The sequence below is a fragment of the Schistocerca serialis genome, chromosome 1 (genome assembly GCF_023864345.2).
Source record: "Schistocerca serialis cubense isolate TAMUIC-IGC-003099 chromosome 1, iqSchSeri2.2, whole genome shotgun sequence".
Classification (NCBI taxonomy): domain Eukaryota; kingdom Metazoa; phylum Arthropoda; class Insecta; order Orthoptera; family Acrididae; genus Schistocerca; species Schistocerca serialis.
The window spans coordinates 289,726,057-289,752,713 of NC_064638.1; the positions used below are offsets into that span (position 1 = coordinate 289,726,057).

General features: G+C 39.3%; 1 protein-coding gene across 1 annotated transcript in view; it reads left to right on the plus strand.

Annotated features, from left to right (window-relative positions):
• LOC126468584 (transcription factor IIIB 90 kDa subunit) overlaps positions 1–26,657 on the plus strand; it is a 371,910-nt gene that overhangs the window by 291,944 nt on the left and 53,309 nt on the right. Inside the window, exons 5-7 of the mRNA XM_050096561.1 lie at positions 8,016–8,165; positions 9,590–9,683; positions 19,201–19,330. Coding sequence (XP_049952518.1) covers positions 8,016–8,165; positions 9,590–9,683; positions 19,201–19,330 — 374 coding nt within the window. The remainder of the gene's footprint in view (positions 1–8,015; positions 8,166–9,589; positions 9,684–19,200; positions 19,331–26,657) is intronic.

Here is a 26,657-nt window from a genome sequence, read left to right on the forward strand (position 1 = left end):
ACTTGTGATTAAACTTGGGTTCACTATTATGAGCCAATATCAAAAAGACAAAACATGGAGTGGAAGCACACGAACTCACCTGTCAAGAAAAAATTCAAAATCGAAGAATCAGCAGGAAAAGTCATGTTGACGGTGTTTTGGGATGCTGAAGGTCGAGTTTTTTGTGATTATCTCGAAGAGCAGCCAATGTTACACGGATTTGCTTTTAAACAAGGTGAAGCCAGCCATGCGAAAGAGATGTCGTGGATCTCAGAGGAGAGGTGTGATTCTCCAGCAAGGCAACGCACGTCCTCATATTGCTCAACTAACGTGTGAAACCATCGACAAAATGGACTGGGAAGTACTACCTCATCCCCCTTACAGTCCTGATTTAGCACCTAGTGATTTCCATTTGTTTGGCGCACTGAAGGAGGCATTACGTGGGAAGAGGTTCCAGGACAACGAGGACGTGAAAATGTTTCTGGGAAATTGGTTCCAACATCAAGGTAAAGAGGTCTTTGCAGCCAGAATAAAAAAGGTTGTAGCCCGTTGGAACAAGTGCATAAATGTTCGGGAGGATTACGTTGAAAAGTAGAAAACATATTGTTTTGTAAAAATAAACGCTTTTTTGTCCAGACCAATTTGTCCCTGCAATTACTGAATTACCCTCGTATTACACACGTGTCACAGTAAAGGGACCCCTAACAGTCGCACCAATACACAGTCTACCTTCCTCTGTCGGAGCGTACTCTCCCATTCAAACCACCATAAAGATGCCGAATGACGTCCTACGATAGATTGTCCCAAGTATCTTGCGCTTTTTGTTGCAGTTGGGCAGTGGTTCTTGCAGCCTGTGTAGTTTCAGCTTCATCAGGTCCCATACGTATACAATTGGCGAGAAATCTGGCTGTGCTGCTGGCCAGGAAAATTGTTGTACACCATGAAGAGCACGTTGCGTTGCAGCAGGCATAATGGACGCTCAAAAATGGCTCAGAGCACTATGGAACTTAACATCTGAGGTCATCAATCCCCTAGAATTTAGAGTTACTTAAACCTAACTAATCTGAGGTCATCACACACATCCATGCCAGAGGCAGGATTCGAACCTGCGAGCGTAGCGATCGCGCGGTTCCAGACTGAAGCGCCTAGAAATGCTCGGCCACACAATGGACGCTCATTTTCCTGCTGAAAAATCAGATCACCTTCCTGTCAAAGAAATAGCAGTAGTACGGCAGTAACAGCCCGCGCAATGTAGCAGTCCCTGGTTACTTTACCCTTCAGAAACGCCAAATGTGAGCACGAGCTGTAACTGATGGGCCCCACACCATGAAGCCTGGGATGGGACCTGTGTGTCGTAGGTGAATGTACTCAGGTAGGTCACCAGGCCGAGGCTATACACATGCACGTCCATCACTTGCGTACAGACAGAACGTACTGTCATCGTTGAAGGCAACGGAGCGTCATTCCACTATCCAGTCAACTCTTTCACGACATCCGAGTAGCCATGGTCGGTAGTGTCGTGCAGTTAATGGTAACCTGGTCAGAGGCACACGTGTTCTTAATGCTGCTGCAAGCAGACGGTTCCCAATGGCCCCTGATAAAATAGTTACTGCAACGTATGTCCAGATTTCGTTCCCCTTGATATTCGGTCAGCCACCGCTGCTCGCTCAATGCATTTGCACTACGCGGAGGTTCACAATCTGTCCGACAATTGTGTGATCGTTCCAGAGACCACTGTTGAAAGCAGCGACACATTACCGGTGCATTATGCCCATCAGGTGCAGCAATCCGTCGATATGTTAATCTGGTTTCCTGCAAGCCCACAATGCAACCCCATTCAAATGCAGAAGTTGTCCAACAGAAGTACATACTCGTCAGTGGGGTCTGTTTGTACCCAGACTGAATCTTACAAACACTGTTAACCTCTACAGTCAGCACAATTACTGTAGAGTCAAAACAGAGGCTGCACTGATAGCTTTCCTGAGCGCTGATTGCCGATGTCCATGGAAAATGAATCATCAACCCAGCAACCCTTCAGTATGCACGTATTATACCCTGATGCCAGTGAACACAAACCTTGAGGAGCTGGAATTTTTTCTGGCAGTGTATGTTAACATAAGTTTAGCTTACTTCGTAATTGTAATTTTGTCATAATATATTAACACAATAACATATTCCCGCAACACACAGGTATAGTATACAAACACATTAACATAATGTAGCTGGATAGTATCCACACCTTGTTGAGCAGAATACATGTACAATCAGCTAAAAAATCCCCACTTCGTCGCTACCTCGGAAATGCTGTGTCCCATCGCTCGTGCGCCAAGTATAACACTACGTTCAAACTCACTTAAATTGTGATAACCTGCCATTGTAGCAGCAGTAACCGACCTAACAACTGCGCCAGACACTTCCTGTCTTATATAGGCGTTGCCGACTGCAGCGCCATATTCTGCCTGTTTACATATCTCTGTATTTGAAAACGTATAGCTATACCAGTTTCTTTGGCGCCTCAGTGTATTTGTACACTGGCACTGAGATGATGGATTATGAGTACTTGTGTCGTAGACTAAGTACGTAGTTCAAAATGGAGAGGCAATAGCGCACAAATACGTCGTGACAAATAGTTCTCTAGTTGTGAGAGCACAACAGTCTTTCATATCGAGCCAACAAGAGCAGCGTTCCAGTTCCACTCATGCCTCGTTGTTCAGTTCCAGTTGTTTTTACTAAATTATTGCAGCCGATTTCTCAGCTTATTTCTACTAGAAGATCGCTGCCAATTTCCTCCGACATACTCTTCGGTAACTGCCGGGTGTTTCAAGCCTCAGCCGAATTGTGATTATGCATTTTATGTTTTGTTTTTCACTGGTTTTGCTTGAAGCTAGATTGTTAACTTTTTGATTATCTTACTTTCATATCTGTGAGAAAAATTGTCCCTCATAAAGAACTCTGTATGTTCATTTCTTGTCTGACCATAGGTACTTGATGACGTCTGAAAATGGCACTCAGAAAGTGAAAGTGGTCGCATTAAAAAAAAAAACTCTTAACAGCTAGAGCTGCTTTCATTGCTACCAGTCACCTTTTACATCTGATAACGTAACATGTTACAGAACTGTCTGACTATAGAGTCCTTGGAAGATAACTGTACACATGTGTTGTTGTGACTTAGCACGACAGCCAAGTCACAACGAGAGGAAGCCGAAAGGCACGCGTTAAGCTCACGCAGATTGGCGTGAGGTCTGGAACAGTTAAAAGGAAATGAGAACTTAGAAAATGGACGCAGTTGCTATAATACTTAACTTTAATCCACATTTGTAGAACATCTCTCTTGATGATACATGCTTCATATGATAAATATCAATTGAATACGGCGCCTTGCTAGGTCGTAGCAAATGTAGCTGAAGGCTATGCTAACTATTGTCTCGGCAAATGAGAGCGTATTTGTCAGTGAACCATTGCTATGAACGTCGGCTGTACAACTGGGGCAAGTGCTAGTACGTCTCTCTAGACCTGCCGTGTGGTGGCGCTCGGTCTGCAATTACTGACAGTGGCGACACGCGGGTCCGGCGTATACTAATGGACCGCGGCCGATTTAAAAGGCTACCACCTAGCAAGTGTGGTGTCTGGCGGTGACACCACATGTGTTCGCTTAAAAACACCAACTTTCAGTTCTGTGACTGTTCTGGAATACCACCGAGTGAGGTGGGAGAATGGTTAGTGTACTGAACTCACATTTGGGAAGAAGAGAATTCGAATCTGTATCTGGCAATTTTGATTTAGATTTCCTTAAATAGTGTGAGACAGGTATCAGTTTTATGTTGTATTCACCACATAAGTTTGGTGCCCAACATAAAAGGCAACAAGAAGCTAAAACTCTTCCACAAGAAATGTGGTTGTTGTGTTTAGATAGCGTGCATGCTGTAGTACATTGATACACAAATAAAGTTGGCAGCACACTGAGTAATATTGAACAATCATTTTGATAGTATGTCCGCAAATTTTCATCTTCAGCTTGATAAACAGGCATGGCAATGAAGTAAGGTATGGAAGACGGGTCTATTCGAACTCAGTGAACGTTAGCTGACTAAACCAATAGGCTGCTGTTAAACAGTTTATAGTTCAGGCTTGAAATACTTATACACACTTTGATACTCTGCATTGGCTGTCCGAGGATCACTCGCACATAACTGGAACTGATCGGCAACTGGTGATATGCGAAAATCTTGATCGCGGTGACAACAGTTGAGTGGAGATGTGCGGGGCGTCGGCATTTGTCTGGTAATGATGTTTGGTTTGTGGGACGTTGTTCAACTGCGCAGTCATCAGCGCCCGTACGAAGTCCCAACTTTTACACAGTCCAGTCGAATGATGATGATGAAATGATTAGGACATCACAAACGCCCAGTCCTGGGCAGAGAAAATCCCCAACCCGGCCGGGAATCGAACACGGGACCCCGTGGTCCAGAGGCAGCAACGCTAGTCGCTAGACCACGAGCTGCGGACCTTTGTCCTGTGTTCACTGTGACACCGACAATGGTTGTCAGATGCCGTCGCCAGAGGTCGCTCGATAACATCGGACGACTGCTTGGTTACGGTGCGTTCGATCTCGTTTGTCAGTTTTTGGTACGGTCGAGCAAGTTAGGTTGGATTAGAATCTGGTCTATGAACGAAGTAGGATACATTTTAACTTCCAAGGGTGGGATAGATATCACGATGCCTCTGTGCTTGGAGACGAGTGCTGCAATGCGTCGTTCGTTAATAAGATGCTGAATGAGCTATATCTGTCTCTAAAAAAACATTTTCGGTACTGTACACTCTGTCTGCAGCTATTAGGATTACCAAACAAGTTTTACGATACACCCACATAGTACGAAAATATGTATCGGTAGGTTCAGTGATACATTGCATTAAAGGCCCCCCCCCCCCCCCCCCCCGCCACCAAAACGTTCAAACGTATTTGACAAATTCGCTCTTATCTAGCCACAGATTTGACAAGCAAGCCCGTAGATGTTCAAACGATGTTTGTCAGTTTAACCTCACTTCGAAGCAGACACTATTTGTGTTCGTGTGTACTTTGAGAGCAGTGAGTACGGCCGCAAATGCAGAAAAAGCAGTCCTAGCACTGTGTTTAAGGAAGAAGAAAAAAGCGAGACTCTGATCCAGGGAATGGCTAAAATGACAGATTTACCCAAGAAAATTTGCTAAAGGACATATTACTCTCAGAACCCGGTAATCACAACTACTTAATTCGAATGGACATTGGAACTTTTTATAACTTATTAAGTTCCTCCTAAAAGAGCAAACTTCCCTGTCAAGTTCGCACTACGGATATGTCAAACTAACACGTACACGTTCTAAGGAAGCTTCTCAGTTTAACCTTACTTTTGAAGAAGACACTTTTCGTGTGTGCTGTTACATTCACTGTAAAGTGTAGACACGTACGTATATCACATTTACAAACCACTTCATGCAACAGAATAGGCAGCCTGTTGACATAAAAATGCCAGAAAATAGTAACAGTAATTTGTAGACAGCTAATGCCCACCAGCTATAACCCAAAAAGATCGACTACAGTAGCTTTAACCGTAAGATACAGCGTTCCTGTCACTTGAACAAATTATGTTTCGAGTCTATGATCTACTCCTAAAATTTCTCATAAAGATTTTGCCTTCTTGTGGTTTCCAATAAACCTTCGATTTCAGTCCATAAAATCCGAACTATAACCTGATTATGATATTTTTCATTCTCAGGATGCCACAAACTACTCCTTCGACAAAACTTATCAGTTTCTCACAGTCCATGTTTCGTGTCATGTCGGCCATATTGACGGGAAAAAACAAACTGATTTGAATTTCACCGACTGTCGTCCGAAATCTGTACGTTCGGGCCACTTGGAAAGACCTCCAGAGGTCCATTCTTCATTGAAACTAGGATACAGTGCCGGATGTGTTTCATGCGCTCAACATTTTGAGTGGTTTTAGCGGCTCAGAGAGGGACGAGAAGAGACTGGAGATGAGCCACGTGCAGAGCGACCCGCAACGTCAACGAGGGACAAAAACTTTGAAAAAATTGGAAGTAAATTCGGGAAGACTGTCGGTTGAGTTTCATGTGGTTGCTCGCATTGTAAGAATTAACAAAGAAATAATGTGGCACATTCTACACAAATAATTTTCACATGAGGATAGTTTGTTCAAAATTGTGCACAAGAAGCTGACACCTGTCAAATCGTTTTTCGCTAAGCATGGAATCTCTGTTGGAACATCCACCCTACTCAGCAGTTTTTGCTCCGTATGCCGCTTTTTCACTTTCTGGAAGTGAAATCTACTACGAAAGGGACAAGATTTGAAACAGGTGAAGCTGTGAAAAAGAAAATGATGGAGACCATGAACGTGCTTTTAAAGTTCTCTTCAAACACTTCTTTCAGCAGTGGAAAATTTGCCTGGGCTGCAGTAAGGAATATGAAGGGGAGAATTTTAAAGGAATAATGTAAAATTTGAGAAGAAGTAAAAATAAAGAATGTTATATCCTTACACCAGCTATTTTTTTAGCCAGACCACTTAGTCCTTTGTGTCACTGTCTTCAGTAGTGGGAGACGCAACTATTAGCTGATGTAGTGGAGTATTTGTAAGTCTTGTAGTGGAAGTGTAAAGAGATTCCTCTTATGTCTGTCATCTGCAAGCCGACTGATTTTAACTATGTGTCACCACACAGAAGGCTACCTGGCATGTCACACACTCTGTAGGCTTAGCTGTGTACCGTATCTGACAGTGTACACACCAACCAGTATGTTTCCTTTGAAAGGAACAAGACTCATTTCCTTTCATCTCCTTGTTTATGTGAAACATGTACTTCTTCTCTAATGACCTCATGTCGATTGGGTGTTTAATTCTAATCTCCCTAGCTTATTCTTGGGGTATTATGTTAATAAAACCAAGTTACACAACCTTTAACAGTGCTTACATGATAGTGGGGGACACTGATGACATAGAGGAGTGAGTTGTGAGGGTTTAATGGGACAGAGAAGTGAGAAAATTTTGAATAGAGGATTTGGGGACAGTGAGTCAGTGGAGACTGAGGCGGGAGGAGATGCAGCAGCAAAGGATGTGTTGTAAGAATAACTCTCATCTGCGTAGTTCAAAAAATCTGGTGATAGAGGGAAGCATCCAGATGGCTTGGGTCGTGAATTAGCCATTAAAATCAAATATGTTGTCTTCAGGTGCATGTTGTGCCACTGGGTGGTCAACTTTGTTCTTGCCCACAATTTGATGGTGGCCATTCATTCGAGTGTCCAGGTGGTTTCTTGTCACACTGACATAAAAATCTGTGCAGTGATTGCAGCGTAGTTGCTGCTTTCGCAAGTGGCCTTTCCTCTGATGGGATGGGATAAGCCTGTGACATGACTAGAGTAGGAAGTGCTGGGTAGGTGGGCTGGACAGGTCTTGCACCTGGATCTTCAAGAGGGATATGTTCCCTGCGGCGAGTGGTTCAGAATGGGAGTGGCATAGGGATGGATCAGTATGTTGTGTAGGTTGGGTAGGCAACAGAATGCCACTTCAGGATGGGTGGAAATTATCTTGAATAGAATGTCCCTCATTTCTAGGCATGATGATGAATAATTAAAGCCTTGGCGAAGACCTGTTGGTCCAGTCAATACTGGGTGACAAAAGGGTTGCTCCTTTGTAGGTGAGCTATCCTCTGTGTGTGTGTGTGTGTGTGTGTGTGTGTGTGTGTGTGTGTGTGTGTGTGTGTGTGTGTCCTAACTTGTCAAAGGATTTATTTCAAACAAGGCTAGCAGGTTTTCATTCTCTTTTACGTGTGCCTGTTGACAACTCAGTACTTCTCCTATTCATTGCATAACCTCCTTTACTCCTAAATTATTTACATTCTTTCAGAACTTTCTTTCCTTACTCTATGAATCCACCTTTTCTTTTCATTTTTGTAGAATTATTAAATATTTTACATGTTTTCAGGCAGGATACCACTACCACAATAAATTCCAAACTAATTACTGACTGATTCTTTTTTCTTTACAGATCCTTGTTTATACATTCTAAGATTTGCAAATAGACTAGAATTTGGAGATAAGACTCATGAAGTTTCCATGACTGCATTGCGTCTAGTGCAGCGAATGAAACGAGACAGCATCCATACTGGAAGAAGACCTTCTGGCCTATGTGGTGCAGGTATTTTAATGTAAAAACATACTAACACATATTTGAAAAAGGTTTAAGTTTCTAAGATAATGTATGTGAGACAAATATAGTACTGCTGCTTTACAGGAAATATGATAATGTTTTAATGTCTCTCTGACTTCAGTGTTCTTAAAGACAGAGTGATAGTTCAATTAAAGAAGAATGGGAGAGGAACCTGGATGTAATACTGATGTTTCTCTTTACTGCCAAAGTCAGTATTTTTCAGCTAAAGTTTTGAACTAATTTTACTAAAAATAATAACCTATTACACACCAGTGTTACTGAAACTTACCTTGACTTCTATATAATGTGTCCTGAATCAGGTCTTTGTGGCCTGATAAGGAAAGAAAACAGAGAATATTAAAGATAAAAAGACACAAATGCCTAATTATTTACTACACACCAAAATCTTTCTAATCTTGCATTCACTTGCATTAAAGTCATTGTGCTTGGTTTTTGTGTCACTTTTATGATTCCAAAGTGACAAAAAACAATTGTCTTCTAATATTGTATTCATAAACTCTGCAAGCTGCAAATGTTCTCTGCATTTTATGGTGATTGATTATGGTCACCACCTAACTACCAGGTGGGAGCATGTCTTTAGCTCTCATGTTCCATACAACATTAAAAATTACAAACATTAAATTCCAGTTTACAAATTTTTCACAAGTGACGCACTAAACATTTTGTTTCAACCATTTAATGCTAGTATTCTTTCATCGCTGGTGCTATTTAAACTCAAATTTGAAAGCCACATAAAATTATTTTATTGTCTTATTAATCTGTTAGTAATTTCTGCAACAAACTTTTATGCTGCTGCTTGAAATGAACCAATACAAGGGCTGTACCTGGAAGTTGGAATTTATTAACAGTCTAGTTATTTACTTAACTTTCAAATACAGGTAAGCAAGGGGATGAGAATTTATACATAACAAGGGTTTTAATTAAACATGGTGCTAAGTGTTTCAAATTTACTTAAATATATTTTATGGCAAGAAAAGTTCTGTTTTGTATGACTATCATATATACTTGATCAATTTTACTTGTACATGATACTTTACTTCTAATAGAATATGACATAAAAAAGTATAATCTTAAAATTGTCACTTCCAAACACAGCAGAGCATTTCAGAGCAGGTATAGTGGTATTCTGGCAGTAGATTTCTAATGCTGAAAATTAGAGAGTGAAACACACAACAGAATAGTTGATCAATTATATTGTGTATTGTGAAAAAATAAAAGAAGAATTACACAGTGGAATTACAGAATTTTAAGCCCCATTTTTCACAAAGTTAATTATTTGTTGTTGAAAGTATTTTGCCTGCATATATTCAGGCTTTATTTTAGTTCTTGTTACTGTTAATGACATTATTTTTACTGAATGCCATTACTAACTTCGTTATCTATTTTTCCAGCTTTGTTGATTGCTGCCCGACTACATGAGTTCAGTCGCACAGTCTCTGATATAATTAAAATAGTAAAAGTTCATGAATCAACATTGAAAAAAAGGTAAGTTTCTGCTAATAATGTTTCGGGTTTCTTGTGCAAGACATCAGTCACAAGGGCATGGTACTATTCTTAACTTGGATTTACAATAAATTTACGTGTGCTTTGTTGCTACCTTCTCTGTTATGGTTAGGCAAACAGTAATTTTGGGGATTACATCTGTTTCATGTAACACAGTTGGGTTTAGAAATACACTGCCTGTCAAGGAAAGTGAAGGACCGAGAAGGAGAGGAGGAAATCAAATGAAACTTCACAGGTTGAGAGGGTATGCAATTTTATTTCAGTGTTTACAAAGTCAAATCAAATTTACAAAGAAGTTGCCAGTTTGAGCCCACTTATCAGTTTAACATTACATCCCCTCTGGCCTGGGTGCAAACACTGATTCAGTTGGGAAGGGAATTATAAAGCTGTTGTACCTCCCTTGAAACTAGCTGGCCCACAACTGCTGTAACTAGTCGATATCCTGGATACTGACACTAGGACGGAGTTGACATCCAACCTGGTCCCACAAATGCTCTGTTAGAGACAGGTTTAGGGAACCTGCTGGCCATGGTAGTACCTTGATATGCAGATAGTCCATAGAGAAACATGTTGTGTGGATGAGCATTGTCCTGTTGAAAAATGGTACCATGATACTGTCACATGGACATAGCACATGAGGACACTGCATGTCCATGATGTACCGTTTAGCATGAGAGTTCCCTCAGTCACTACTAGTTGTGACCAAAAGTCACACTTGATGGCTTTCTACAACATGATGTTAGGAGTAAAACTGCTGTGCCTCTCCAAAACATTGAAAGAACGGGATCTCTCCCCATGTTTCTGCAGTTCAAACTGATGACAGTCATCTGGGCTAGTGCAGAACTGTGATTCATCAGAGAGTACAATACAATGCCAATCAGCAGCAGCCTGTTCTTCCTGATCATGGCACCACTCCAAACACAGCTGCTTGTGTTGTGTTGTCAATGGCAGCCTATGCACCTGCTGCTAATCTCTGACCAATGGTTTGGGATGATACAAAACATTACAGGAAGTCCTTTTTCTCAAGTCACAGGCACAGATGTGAAGAGGTTACACTGTGTTCGGTGTGCAGTATGGCGATCCTCCATTGTGTGGCCAGATGTGATAACCAGAACTCTGTCGATGAGTATGCATGCCCTTACATTTCCATGAAGTCTAACGTCAGACGACTGTGACATCAGGATAAGTGATGAATCACGATATTGCTTGCTTCAACCAGTCAGCCAAATGGAGCCCCACAATGAGACCGCTTTCAAACTCTGTCAGGTGCAATAACTGCATCCCACATGAGTATGTGACATATCTGTCCCCATAGTCATCACTCATCATCTGACACTGCACATTCCCCTTACATGCCCTACTGGGTCTGGTGACAATGCTAAACGTGAACAACACTAATGTACTTTGGTGGCCATTCTACCTACCACAGAGAACTGCAACTCTAGTCATTTACATACATGAAGATATTGTGTGCATGTGTACAAAGTTACACTGACATCTAACCATATCTTTTTGGTCTTTTACTTTTAGTGTCAGGGAGTGTAAAGTATCAGTAGTATTACACTAAGTCCTTCAAGTCTTGTTGGAAAGCTACTGTGAAGAAAAGATCAAAGCTGGCATTAGATGTTCTCTACCAGTACTATCTGAGATCAAATAAGTACCAAAATCATCAAATAAAATTACTTCCCAGGTATCACCTGACTTCCTCTGTTTATGAACTGTCCTGTCTGATTGTTGCATCTCAATGCGATTTTTGGGAAGAGTGAGGCTAATCAAGGTGAATGTCAAGTTTTGTTATCAAAATCCTTGGATTTCAACTTGTACACCATTCTTTGTGAGCCTACATAAGGCGTGCAAGTTCCAAATGCAGTCAGGGGTGGATCTGGTTGTATGAATTATGGAGTGAGGGAAATGAACACCAGATGCCACATATTTTTGATTGACTATATGAGAACTTACTGCAGAGACACAGTGATCTATATACCCAGCAGTATCTATGCAGAAGTACTCTGTCAAGTCCTACTTACAACTTGAATAAAATTCTGAGATACCATATGAAATAGCCTGTTTTCATAGAGGGACAGAAAAAATCGAACTAGAAGGTGCAGTTGTTGAAAGGATAGAATCACAATATGTTCGAAATTTTCTTCATTACAGTTCCAGTAAATCACTGTTCCAGATTCAAACCTTTTGATTTGATGCCATGTCAGCAGCTATCACGTCAAATGTTGTTGTTTATTAATTTGAGCATTTGACCTCATAAGACAAAGTGGACTCCACACGAGACCTTCCCATCCCAAAAGAATATGAATACTGAGGATTGAACCTGAGAGCTCCATGTTAGTTTCCATGGAAGAAAACAAATTTTTTTATTCTATTTTCTGGTTGTCTTTATCCTTTCAGTTGCATTTATTGGCGACAAAAATATGTACAATTGATTTCAGAGCGAACTGTGCCATCTTTAGGCACATTACAATGGTGCATAAATCAGTTTAAATCTGTAGTCTGTGTCATTTTCTGATAAGAGTATGGAGAAAGTATTTTCCATGTATCAGCAAACCTGAAGACATACAGAACCTTAAATTGATCTCATGAATACAGCTGAGTGGATGAAGAAAGGTAAGGGAGTGAAAAGTATTTTTTTCTCTTTGTTGTTGTTGTTGTGGTCTTCAGTCCTGAGACTGGTTTGATGCAGCTCTCCATGCTACTCTATCCTGTGCAAGCTTATTCATCTCCCAGTACCTACTGCAACCTACATCCTTCTGAATCTGCTTAGTGTATTCATCTCTTGGTCTCCCTCTACGATTTTTACCCTCCACGCTGCCCTCCAATACTAAATTGGTGATCCCTTGATGCCTCAGAACATGTCCTACCAACCGATCCCTTCTTCTGGTCAAGTTGTGCCACAAACTCCTCTTCTCCCCAATCCTATTCAATACTTCCTCATTAGTTATGTGATCTACCCATCTAATCTTCAGCATTCTTCTGTAGCACCACATTTCGAAAGCTTCTATTCTCTTCTTGTCCAAACTATTTATCGTCCATGTTTCACTTGCATACATGGTACATTCCATACGAATACTTTCAGAAATGACTTCCTGACACTTAAATCAATACTGGATGTTAACAAATTTCTCTTCTTCAGAAACGCTTTCCTTGCCATTGCCAGCCTACATTTTATATCCTCTCTACTTCGACCATCATCAGTTATTTTGCTCCCCAAACAGCAAAACTCCTTTACTACTTTAAGTGCCTCATTTCCTAATCTAATTCCCTCAGCATCACCCGACTTAATTAGACTACATTCCATTATCCTTGTTTTGCTTTTGTTGATGTTCATCTTATATCCTCCTTTCAAGACACTGTCCATTCCATTCAACTGCTCTTCCAAGTCCTTTGCTGTCTCTGACAGAATTACAATGTCATCGGCGAACCTCAAAGTTTTTATTTCTGCTCCATGAATTTTAATACCTACTCCGAATTTTTCTTTTGTTTCCTTTACTGCTTGCTCAATATACAGATTGAACAACGTCGGGGAGAGGCTACAACCCTGTCTTACTCCCTTCCCAACCACTGCTTCCCTTTCATGTCCCTCGACTCTTATAACTGCCATCTGGTTTCTGTACAAATTGTAAATAGCCTTTCGCTCCCTGTATTTTACCCCTGCCACCTTTAGAATTTTAAAGAGAGTATTCCAGTCAACATTGTCAAAAGCTTTCTCTAAGTCTACAAATGCTAGAAACGTAGGTTTGCCTTTCCTTTATCTTTCTTCTAAGATAAGTCGTAAGGTCAGTATTGCCTCACGTGTTCCAGTGTTTCTACGGAATCCAAACTGATCTTCCCCGAGGTTGGCTTCTACTAGTTTTTCCATTCGTCTGTAAAGAATTCGTGTTAGTATTTTGCAGCTGTGACTTATTAAGCTGATAGTTCGGTAATTTTCACATCTGTCAACACCTGCTTTCTTTGGGATTGGAATTATTATATTCTTCTTGAAGTCTGAGGGTATTTCGCCTGTTTCATACATCTTGCTCACCAGATGGTAGAGTTTTGTCAGGACTGGCTCTCCCAGGGCCGTCAGTAGTTCCAATGGAATATTGTCTACTCCGGGGGCCTTGTTTCGACTCAGGTCTTTCAGTGCTCTGTCAAACTCTTCACGCAGTATCATATCTCCCATTTCATCTTCATCTACATCCTCTTCCATTTCCATAATATTGTCCTCAAGTACATCGCCCTTGTATAGACCCTCTATATACTCCTTCCACCTTTCTGCTTTCCCTTCTTTACTTAGAACTGGGTTTCCATCTGAGCTCTTGATATTCATACAAGTCGTTCTCTTATCTCCAAAGGTCTCTTTAATTTTCCTATAGGCGGTATCTATCTTACCCCTAGTGAGATAGGCCTCTACATCCTTACATTTGTCCTCTAGCCATCCCTGCTTAGCCATTTTGCACTTCCTGTCGATCTCATTTTTGAGACGTTTGTATTCCTTTTTGCCTGTTTCACTTACTGCATTTTTATATTTTCTCCTTTCATCAAGTAAATTCAATATTTCTTCTGTTACCCAAGGATTTCTACTAGCCCTCGTCTTTTTACCTACTTGATCCTCTGCTGCCTTCACTACTTCATCCCTCAAAGCTACCCATTCTTCTTCTACTGTATTTATTTCCCCCATTCCTGTCAATTGCTCCCTTATGCTCTCCCTGAATCTCTGTACAACCTCTGGTTCTTTTAGTTTATCCAGGTCCAATCTCCTTAAATTCCCACCTTTTTGCAGTTTCTTCAGTTTTAATAATCTACAGGTCATAACCAATAGATTGTGGTCAGAGTCCACATCTGCCCCTGGAAATGTCTTACAATTTAAAACCTGGTTCCTAAATCTCTGTCTTACCATTATATAATCTATCTGATACCTTTTAGTATCTCCAGGGTTCTTCCATGTATACAACCTTCTTTCATGATTCTTAAACCAAGTGTTAGTTATGATTATGTTGTGCTCTGTGCAAAATTCGACCAGGCGGCTTCCTCTTTCATTTCTGTCCCCCAATCCATATTCACCTACTATGTTTCCTTCTCTCCCATTTCCTACACTCGAATTCCAGTCACCCATGACTATTAAATTTTCGTCTCCCTTCACAATCTGAATAATTTCTTTTATTTCATCATACATTTCTTCAATTTCTTCGTCATCTGCAGAGCTAGTTGGCATATAAACTTGTACTACTGTAGTAGGCGTGGGCTTCGTATCTATCTTGGCCACAATAATGTGTTCACTATGCTGTTTGTAGTAGCTTACCCGCATTCCTATTTTCCTATTCATTGTTAAACCTACTCCTGCATTACCCCTATTTGATTTTGTGTTTATAACCCTGTAGTCACCTGACCAGAAGTCTTGTTTCTCCTGCCACCGAACTTCACTAATTCCCACTATATCTAACTTCAACCTATCCATTTCCCTTTTTAAATTTTCTAACCTACCTGCCCGATTAAGGGATCTGACATTCCACGCTCCGATCCGTAGAACGCCAGTTTTCTTTTTCCTGATAACGACATCCTCTTGAGTAGTCCCCGCCCGGAGATCCGAATGGGGGACTATTTTACCTCCGGAATATTTTACCCAAGAGGACGCCATCATCATGTAATCATACAGTAAAGCTGCATGCCCTCGGGAAAAATTACGGCTGTAGTTTCCCCTTGCTTTCAGCCGTTCGCAGTACCAGCACAGCAAGGCCATTTTGGTTATTGTTACAAGGCCAGATCAGTCAATCATCCAGACTGTTGCCCTTGCAACTACTGAAAAGGCTGCTGCCCCTCTTCAGGAACCACACATTTGTCTGGCCTCTCAACAGATACCCCTCCGTTGTGGTTGCACCTACGGTACGGCTATCTGTATCGCTGAGGCACGCAAGCCTCCCCACCAACGGCAAGGTCCATGGTTAATGGGGGGTTTTTCTCTTTATGAAGTCTTAATTGTCTGACGCCCTCCCCCTCACCCCCTCCTCATCTTTCATTACCATACAAGTTATAAGATTATCAGTAATTTGTTGAAAGGCCAAATAATAACTTAATTTTTATCTGCATGGAGTGTGAAAATAAGAAATCTAGGGAGTGTGATGTCATGAAACAGTGTCAAAGGACATGAAAGAAATGCACTGATAGAGTAAGGAGTGGGACAGGATTTTAGCCTATCTCCCATGCTATTCAATTGTGTACATTGAGCAAGCAGTAAAGGAAACCATGGATGCCAGAGATGACTAAGGACTGCAAAATCAGTTAAACTGGATGTATAGTGTCTTAAAATGATGTTATAGCATCATCAATGATAATGGTATGTAGTCAAATTAAATCAGATGATGCTGAAGAGATTAAAGTAGGAAATGAGAAACTAGAAGTTCAAAATGAGTTTTTCTATGTGAGCAGCAAACTATCTGATGATGACAGAGGTAAAGAGTATATAAAATGCAGACTTCCAAAGCAAGAAAGCTTACTTTGCAAAAGAGAAATATTTTAATGTCTTATATAAATTAAAATGTTAGGAAGAATTTCCAGGATGGACTGTGGTCATATATGGAAGTAAAAGACTATAAATGGTTCAGACAAGAAGAAAATATATAAAGTTTCAAAAACAGCTACAAAATAATGCGAAAGATTAGATGGATAGATCGAGTAGATAATGAAAATGTACTGAAACAGATCAGGGAGGAAATATATTTATTGCATGTCTTGTTTAAAAGAAGTGATTGGTTGATATAAATTATCCTGAACTATCAAGGAACAGTTAATTCGGTAATGAATGAAGTGTAGGGAATAAAAACTGTAGAGAGAGACTAAAGTTGAAGTACAGTAAGCAAGTTCACATGGATGTAGTTTGTCATAGCTATGCTCAGACGGAGAGACTTGCATGGTATAGATTAGTGTGGAGAACTGTATCAAATCGAACTTTCAGACTGAACATCACAACAAGAAAACCACAAAAACAAAGTATATGATTTACCATTGTTAACTGTACAATTCTGTTTATTGATTTTGCAAGTATTATGATACAGTATAATGGAGAAACTTAATGGTCGAAAATGTAAAGAAAATTTCTTTGAAAAGTTTTAACAAATGGACTGAAACTGAACTTAAATGAAACACACATGCTATTTTTTCCCACACAGGGTTTGACTACATCATAGAAATAATGAGATAGTAGCCTTAAGCTGTCAACAGGCACACACAAAAGAGAAAACCTTCTAGCTTTTGGAATAAATCCTTTGTCGAGCTAGGGTACAAAAAATGCACTCACACACACCCCTCCATGTGATGCATGGGTACCGGAGCTGGTGGGGTGTGCGCACAATGAGAATAACACAATAAAGTGGATTGCAATGGCATGACAGGAAAGAGAAAGGGGTAACTGTTGGATAGAGCGTGTGGGGCAGTGGAATACTAGAGATTGCGGCCAGGAGAGGTAGAACAGCAAAGGATGTGTTGCAAAGATAACTCCTATCTTTGTAGGTCAGAGAAGCTGTTGCTGGAGGAGGAATCCAGATGGCAAGGGCAGCCATTGAAATCAAGCATGCCTTGCTTTGTTTTGCCATAGAATAATCAAATTTGTTTTTGGCTGCAGTCAGGCAGTGACCATTCACTCTGTTGGACAGCTGGTTGGTTGCCATACTGACATAAAAGGCTATGCAGTGATTGCAGGCTGCTTTCACAAGTAGCTCTGACTCTGATGGGATAGGATAAGCCTGTGACAGGACTGGAGTAGGATGTGCTGAGTAAGTGGATTGGGGAGATCTTGCACCTGGGTCTTCCACAGGGATATGACCCCTGTGCCAAGGGGTTAAGAGTAGGAGTGGCGTAGTGATGAACTAGGCTGTTGTGTAGATTTGGTGGATGATGGAACACCACATAAGGGGGGGGGGGGGGGGGATGATCTTGGATAAGATGTCCCTCATTTCCGGGCATCATGATAAACAATCAGAGACCTGGCAAAGGATGTGGTTCAGTTGCTTCAGTCCAGAACAACATTTAGTGATAAGATGGGTGCTCTTATATGACTTATTCTTGTGGGTGGTGAGAGCATGATCAGGCTGTGAGGACATGGCATGAGAAATATGTTTGTGGAGTATGTTTGGGCATTAGTGCCTGTCTGTGAAGGCCCTCATCAGACCTTCAGCAAGGGGAGTTATCATCACTGCTGATACACTGTCCATGGATGGCCAAGCTGTATAGGAGTGATTTTTTGGTGTGTAAGGAATGATAACTGTCAACATGCATGTACCAGTGGTGGTTTGTGGGTATAATGTGGACAGAGATGTGGATGGAGCCATCAGAGAGGTGGAGGTCAGTGTCCAGGAAGATGGCATATTGGGTTGAAGGGAACCAGGTGAAACAGAAGGGAGAGAAGGTGTTAAGGTTGTGGAGAAATGAGGATAGGGTGCTTTGGCCCTGAACCCAGATAATGAAGATATCAGTGAACCAGAACCAGACAAAGGCTTTGGGGTTTTGGGAGGTTGGGAAGGTTTCCTATAAATGGCCCATAAAAACATTGGTGTTGGAGGGTGTCAGGCCAGTGCCCATGGCTGTACCATGCATTTCTTTATATACCTTCTCCTCATAGGACAAGTAGTTGTGTGTTTGGTAAGGACTAAGGGGAATGAGGTAATATGTTTGGAGTTTGAAATACATCTTGAATAAATACACAAATGTTTATCTACAGAAACAGATGTGCTGTGGAGGCAGAATATGACCCCACAGTCTCAGACAACATTAAAGTCTTATAAGAGACAACATTGCAAGGAGGGAACATTTCCAAAGATGTAATTCCCTTACCAACTATATCATAGTTTCATAGTAACTGCTTTGGTGTGTTGGGTCCATATTTTTTGAGGAAGGCAACTGGGACTTTGAATTAATAATTGTGCCATTCTAAGAACTTTTTACCCAACTTGGTTGATCTTGAAAATGTATGTGACTTAAACTAAATGGAGGGCACAGATTACACTTCTCATAGTTCACTTTCATTTTTAGAGAAGCGTTACCACTCATCTTATTTCTTTGTTTGGTGACGTTAGTGGGCTCATCTGGTCACCTTATCAGACCAGTGTGAATCTCTTCTCAGGAGATACCCAAACCCCAGAGCCGCAGTTTGTAGTTTTTGAACTACTGAACTGTTAAAGAAAGCATTGGTGCAAATCTCTTCAATAACAGCAGTGTGGTCTGTAAAAGTAAATGAAAAATACAGCATTCGGGATCTTTCACGAATAAAAAAATTATAATATTCTCTGTTTTATGTGATGTTTATGCTTTTCAAAATGTAGAAGTTAACTATGCCACTTCTTTTTGTATGTTAAAACTGAACATGTTCCAATATTTGAGTTTAACTGCTTTGAAATGTGTAGTAAAATTGATTTTGATTGTTTAAATTCAAGTGAAATGAAGTGAAAAGTTGTTTTGATGTAATTGTTTCATAATTATTTGTAAATATAAATTTTGATGCTTACTATACTTACAGACTAATAGAGTTTGGTGAAACACCTTCAAGTGCACTGACTCTTGAAGAATTTATGACAATTGATTTAGAAGAGGAACAAGATCCACCATCATTTAAGGCAGCTCGGAAGAAAGATAAAGAAAGATTAAAGGTAAGTAACTAAAGTAAAATGAGAGCTCAGTGAATATGTTAATGACTTGCTTAATGAACAAAATTATCGTAAAATTATTGGCATTGTCATTACAGTTCTGAAACTCTATTTTGTATCTTTTTCAAAAGGTGAATATCCTTGTTGCATTCTGCTAAGTCAGTCATATTTACATTGCTTTTCACAATTAACAAATCTTTTGTTCACTTATTTATTATCTTGTACTTCACTCTTTGGTACTTTTTGTGTGCCCATATCACCTGTTAATGTACAGGTGTTATGGAAATGAAACACATTTTGACTATTTTCTATTTGGAGAAGCTTACATTTCTCAATAAAACGAGGCAGAATGAGAAAGAGATCAAATAATACTTTAACTAAAGAATCATTATAAGCAGTTTGTTTGTAACTGGACTAAACATTAAAATCTTGGTACTACAACTTTATTATCTAAGTGAATGTAACAGAAGTTAATGTATATGTGCAGTATGAAATAAGTAAAGTAGGTTTCATAACTTAAATTTTGGTGTAGATGTCATTGGTATTGAATGGGCAGAAATGAAACAAATATTTTCTTACAAGAAATAATGTGCTATATCTCATGTAACTTCCCATGCATGAACCTCCAGTTCATGTAATATATGCAGTTTTGCTTGGTATATGTCTTGTTTTGAACCCCCAAAAATAAGTTGCAAGGCATGAGCCCAGGACTTCTGGCAAGCTACTCATAATACCGTTGTTATCACAACCAATGTCTTGGAAGCTTTTCATTCAGGGATGCACAGAAAGCATGTTGAGTGACTGTTCTCCATCTTGCATGAGCATGAATTCATTGACGTTCTCTCAATCAGCCATGATAGAGGGCCATGTACAGTCGTTCAGGATTTGAAGCTAGTAGTTGATATTTGGATTTATTTTTACTGTATCAAACATATATTGATTTCACCAATATATAGGCAGCTGATAGTGTTCTGTATAAAGTTATGTAAATTCTTGGTCCGAAATATTAGATACAAACAACAGGAAATAGTAAAAGAGGGGTAGCAGTGGCTTTTTTCACAGTAACTACTTTTCTCCTAGTAGGAAGTCAGCTCATAAGGAAAGTAAGCTGCAAATATTGCATGATACAAGTAGAGAGAAGAATTTCAAATGACCAGCTGCTGATACAGGAACAGTTACAGCAGCACTGGCATACCAACTATTCTTTCTTTTTTTGGGAGGGGGGGGGGCAAGGAAATTTATTCAGTGATTTCTTTTTTGGGGGGAGGGGGGGGGGAGGGATAGGGGAAGAGGGCAATGGGAAAGGGGGTGGGGAAAAGGACAATGATCAATGATAAATATTCGCTGATTTTGTGTAATGTGAATTAAACATATATCTTTCAGTGGAACCATTGAGCACACATAACTACCAGCAATTTGAAGTTTAGTGATTATGTCCCATTGATAATGAGGTCATTAGGGACACAGCATAAGCTTCATTAGGGATGGATGGGGAAGAAAGTTTGCCATGCCCAGGATTCATCCTGGCATTTGCCGTAAGCAATTAACAGAAGTCATGGAAAACCAATAATATGGGAAAGTTGTGGTGGTTCCACCTGCTTTATATTTCTTCATTTGTTGCTTGTTGTCCTCAGTATGGGTGTACTGCATTGCTACACTGGCCGAAAAAATGGGTTGTGGATTCTGACACTGACTATTGCAAGTTATGTAGCCGACAGGTGCACAGTTGTGTTTCATAGTACTTTAGTTTCACTGTTCACAACCCCCAATATTGCACTGTTATATGGCCAGTGCACTATTATTTAATCTTCGATAAGCCTCATCAGTAGTTAGCGGGTGCAACTCCAAATACTCCTACAGTAGTTTCTTATTGAATATCTATGAGCAGTAAAACCTAACCACAAAGTTCACAGTTCTTGAAGAATGATCACGTACGTATGGAGCTACATGCAGCCTAATTGTTTAACACTTATTCCACAGTTAATTTGAAGCATTGTTGTTGTTCTAACCAACACTGGTTACTCGTCTGAAACTTGACCGTGGACTGACTGTCTTATGACCAAAAATTGGGCCCTTATATATCATCACAATAATCGGTACTGAAAGTACTCGTTGTTTGAAATTAAATTTACAGAAATTACAATTAAAACTTAACTCATGATATTATCTGAATACATCGAAAAATTGCATCTTTTTAACAGAAATTATGTCAAATTATTTGTTTAAATCATGAAATTAACAAATATAGTTACTCAAACAATACTTTTGACAAAACTGTTTAATTACTTTGGAATTCATGAAGGGCCAGCCTTTGCTAACATGTTTTCGAATAGAGCTAAATAGATACTTTAAGATTACTATTAGTTCGTCTTTGAAATGTTTACGATTATTACAGAATTTATACTTGTTTATAAGTGAACAGTAGAATTTGAGTTACAAAACAATTACTGATTTCATCATATAATGTAAGTTACTAACTAGGAATAACCAAAATAAATTATAAAATCAATTACATACATAAAACTAAGAACAAAATTAGATCCAGTGTTATATTCTTTTAAAACTGAGGGCCAATCTTTCTCTTTTATGAAAATGTAGATTATGCTCACGTATGTTAGTGATAAATAGTTCGAAGTAACAAAACGAATTTAAGGAGGCAGATGGCAGAACAAGAGGGGAATTAAAATTATCCCAGCTTGCTTCATTACTAAGTGTGTTAGGCATTGAGTGCTATGGATAGACCTCATTGCTGCTATTACTACTACTACTACTACTACTACTACTACTACAGTTACTATTTTACAAGAACTGTTTTTCACATGTTAATGAAAGGAAGAAAAATATAATTTCTTGCACAGGTGCACATATGGCATCTGGTCACAATTTTGTTGGTTATTCCTGTAGATTATAACTGAATAAGTTGCAGAATGGTTGGAAATTAATGAATTCGGACCTAGATAAGTTGAAAGAACTACAGGTTTCTGAGAATTTCAAAGGGAGCTTTAGGCAACGACAGACTGAAATAGAGCTAAGGAACACAACAGAGGATAAATTGATTGCAGTGAGAGTTGAGACAGTGAAGTCAGCATAGGATCAAAGAGGCAAAAAGACAAGGCACAGTAGAAGTTCTTGGATAATGTATTTGACAAAAGAACAATATATGCAAATGCAACAAAAGAAGCCAGCAAAGGAGAATCCAGGAGTATAAATACTGAGACTGACAGAAAGTTGAAACCGATTAAGCAGAGATGATTGAACAAGAAATCCAAGGCTGTAGAAGCATGTGTGACTACGGGAAAGATAACTGCAGCATAAAGGAAAATTAAAGAGACCTTTGGAAAAAAGAGAAGCACCTTTACGAATATTAAGAACTCAGATAGCAAGCTTGTACTGAGCAGAGAAGGGAAGGCTGTGAAAAGTGGAAAGAATACACAGAGTGTCTAGTAAGGGAAACAGATATGAAGATTTTATTACAGAAATGAAGTTGAAATGAGAATGTGATATTGTGGAAAGAATTTGACAGAGCATTGAAAAACAAGTTTAAAGATGCCTGCCCCAGTAGACAACACTCCATCAGCATTGTTGAGAACTTTGGGAGAGGCAGGCATGACTAACTGTTCCACCTTGTAAGCAAGATTCTATACCAGACAGATAAAATATCCTCAGATTTCACAAAGAATATAACAACTTCTATACCAAAGGAGGCAGGTGCTTACAGGTATGAATATCACCAAACCACCAATTTAATAAGTCATGGTTGAAAAATACTATTACTAATTATTTACAGAAGAAAGCAAATGCTATAGAAGCTGACCATAGGGAAGATCAATTTGATTTTTGGAGAAATGTAGGCATACACGAGGCAATACTGACCCTATGACTTACTCTAGAATATAGGTTGAAGAAAGGTAGACATATGTTTCTAACATTTGTAAATTTAGAGAAAGCTGTTTAACAATGTTGACTGGAATACACTTTTTGAAATTATGAAGATAGATGGGGTACAGTAAAAGGAGATAAAAGTTATCTTGCAACTTGTACATATTGCAGTTATAAGCATCAAAGGGCATGTAAGGGCAGCAGTAATTGAGAAGGAAATGAGACAGGGCTGTGGTCTCTCCCCAATGTTATTAAATCTTTGCACGGAGCAAGCAGTAAAGAAAATCAATGAGAAATTGGGAAAGGGAATTAAAGTTCAGGCAGAAGAAATAAAAATTCTAATTCTGTCAGAGGCAGGAAAGGAAGAATAGTTGATTGGGATGGACAGTGTCCTGAAAAGATGCTATAAGATAAGAATCAATAAAAGTATAACAAGGATAATGAAATATAGTTGAAATAAACTAGGTAATGCTGGCAGAAATAGATAAGAAAATGGCACACTATAGAATCAGTCAATGAGTTTTGCTATTTGGGCAGCAAAATAACTGATAGTGGCTGAAATAGAGTGATATGAAGTGAAAACTGACAATAGTAATATAAGTGTTTTTGAAAAAGAGTTATTTGTTGAAACAGAATGAGAGTAGTAACCTTGTTTGGGAGGGAAATGTGGACAGCAAACAGGCCAGAGAAGAAAAGAACATAAGCTTTTGAAATATAGTGCTAGAAAAGAATATTGAAAATTAGATGGATAAATTGAGTAACTAATAAGGAAGCAGCAAACTAAAATGACAAAAAAGAAATTTATGGCACAAATTTATTAAAAGAAGGAATCAGCTGATAGAACAGATTCCGAGGCATCAGGGAATTAGTCAGTTTCGTAATGGAAGTAAGTGTGGGGAATAAAAATTGTAGAGGGAGATTGTGGTTTGACTACAGTAAGCATCTTCAAATGAATGTGGTTTGCAGTAGTTCCAGAGAGATGAAGAGGATTGCACAGGATAGACTACGAGGAGAGCTGCATTGAGCCAGTCTTTGAACTGAAGACCGAAAAAGTAATAACAGTTTCTTTGAAAAAGGAGAAGGCATTGTTTTTCTTAAATCTTTAGAATTACATATTATTATGTCATTTTCCAGTTTGGGAAACAAATTCTTTTATGAGATCCATGATATTAATTTTTCCAGTTCTGTCTTGATTAACATGAAGAAGTAGTAGATGGGTGAATCTCGACTGTCTCATTGTCAACCTGAGACAAGCTTTAAGTCTTTACAAGGCACCTAATGACCTCTCAGAGGATGCTGGTGATACTGGAACAGTGACCAGAATGATCAGGTGAATAACTTCTTGAAACAGTTCCTTAAACCTACCACATTCTGCAGTAATTGTCTTCCATTAAAGGATGCATTACATGGTTGTACACCAGTTGTAATGGTTCACAACATCTACATAATGTTTCACTTCAACTGCATAAGATTTGGACTTGATAGAGATTTGGTCAGTTTTTTGAAAAGTCCAAACACTTAACTAGTGGCTCTCATATAAAAAAATAACTTTTCGACTGCAGTACTGGTAATCTTTTATGTGTCTGGCACCTGCTTTACTTTCAACTGAGACAATAATATTATTCCATTTGATATCCCTACAAAGTGTTGCACTCAGCTTTTGGTACAAATTGTCTAATTCCAGCTGTGACTGGTTGGTACTATATCCACAGAATACTAAATTTTTTCATTTTATAAAGTGCTGAGTTTTACATTTTAGAACTTATGAAGCAAACATTTAAATGCACATGCCAAAGGCAAAGGAATCTGTTATACTATTTGTTTTGAATGATTTTAATATGATATCATTGTAAATTCATATGATCCTACAAATCATGGAACCAGATTTCCCTGTAGGGAGGAACCAGATTTCCCTGTAGGGAAATTGGAGGTACATACACACAATCAGATACACAAGTGACTAAAGAAAATGCTTGAGTCATAACCACATATAATATCAGATAAATGCATTAGTGGTCATGCTTCTTTGAAACTCCCACCTGTTAAAAAATTGTTTCGTTCAATAATTGAGATGCATTTCCTCTGTTCTGGTGTACTCTCATTACAGTTTTTAACTTAGTTCTGGGTAGGTATTTACATTTTACACTTTTTTGTAAATATATTGGTACAGTCATCATCATCTTCTGCATCATCATGTATTGTTTCTTGCCACCAGCTTGTTGTCTCTTGCTACTCTGCTCCAGTCTTTTTTACTTTTCTGGAGGCTTTCTTCCACTCCTTTTAGACATACGCCACTTTCCACTTTGCCTTCCTCTTGATCTCCTAGCCCACATCTTCATCTCGTGCATCTTCCTATGTCCCCACATTGTCCTCATACATGTTCACACCATTTTAAACTTTTTCCTCAATGTTCTTTTCCAGGAGCACATCATGTGTTATTGCCCTAATCCTTTTATTTCTGATCATAATGTAACAAAAACGGAAAATTTGTTGTTAAAACGAAAAAGAAAAAGCTTTTGGAATGCATCCAGTGTGTTCTGAAAGTAGTGAGAATGCTTTCAGTGTATCTTCTGAACAGACTGTATAAGAGTGGGATAGAGGTTCTAGGGGGGCTCCCTGATCATTTAGCTCACAGAGCACACTTTTATAAGACAAGGAGGTGAGCTGGGCCCAGATATAATCTCTATGATAGCACACAAAACAAAGACTACACAATTCACACATAGATGATGTACCCAGCAGTAGTGCAGGGAGGACATTTAGCCATGCAGTTAAAATAAAATAAACATGTCACATCATGGAAACTGGAGGCCCCTTATGATTGGATAAATGCTAGGAAAGATAGGGGTATAGGTTATGTGGATGTACCTCATGCACATGGCAGTATTTTTACTTGTGCATCCAAGCCATCTGAACAATTCTCCTTTATTTTTCCAGTTAATTGTAGATGGAAACTTCTCTCTTGCAATGAATTATATTGTACTGGAAAATCTTGCATGAGAATATAAAATTACTATAAAGAATTGCAGAAATGTTGAAGGAAGTGCATTTCAAAGCTGTTTAATTGTTAGTGGAAGCTTTAACTACATGGTCTTCAGAGAGAGCTGCAAACCTGTTTGGGCAATAAAAGTGATCCAATTTTAACATCATTCGCAGAAAACAATGAAATGTTGTGCTTGAAGACTCTATGTGAATATGAGACTAAATGCAGATCTTGTAGGAAAAATTGTATTGCTTTGCTGTTGCTAATCATGATATGTAGAAACTGAGCAAAATGGTCAGGGTACTACAGAATGAAAATTGTGTATGCATACTGTGGTTGTAGCATACTGATGCTCATAGTACTAAAAGAGAGGAAATAATTCAGAGTGTCTGGCTTTCCAACCACCTCAACCAAGATGAATATAGAAGTAGGAATATTAAGTGTGAAGGAATGCCTGTGCTCCATCCT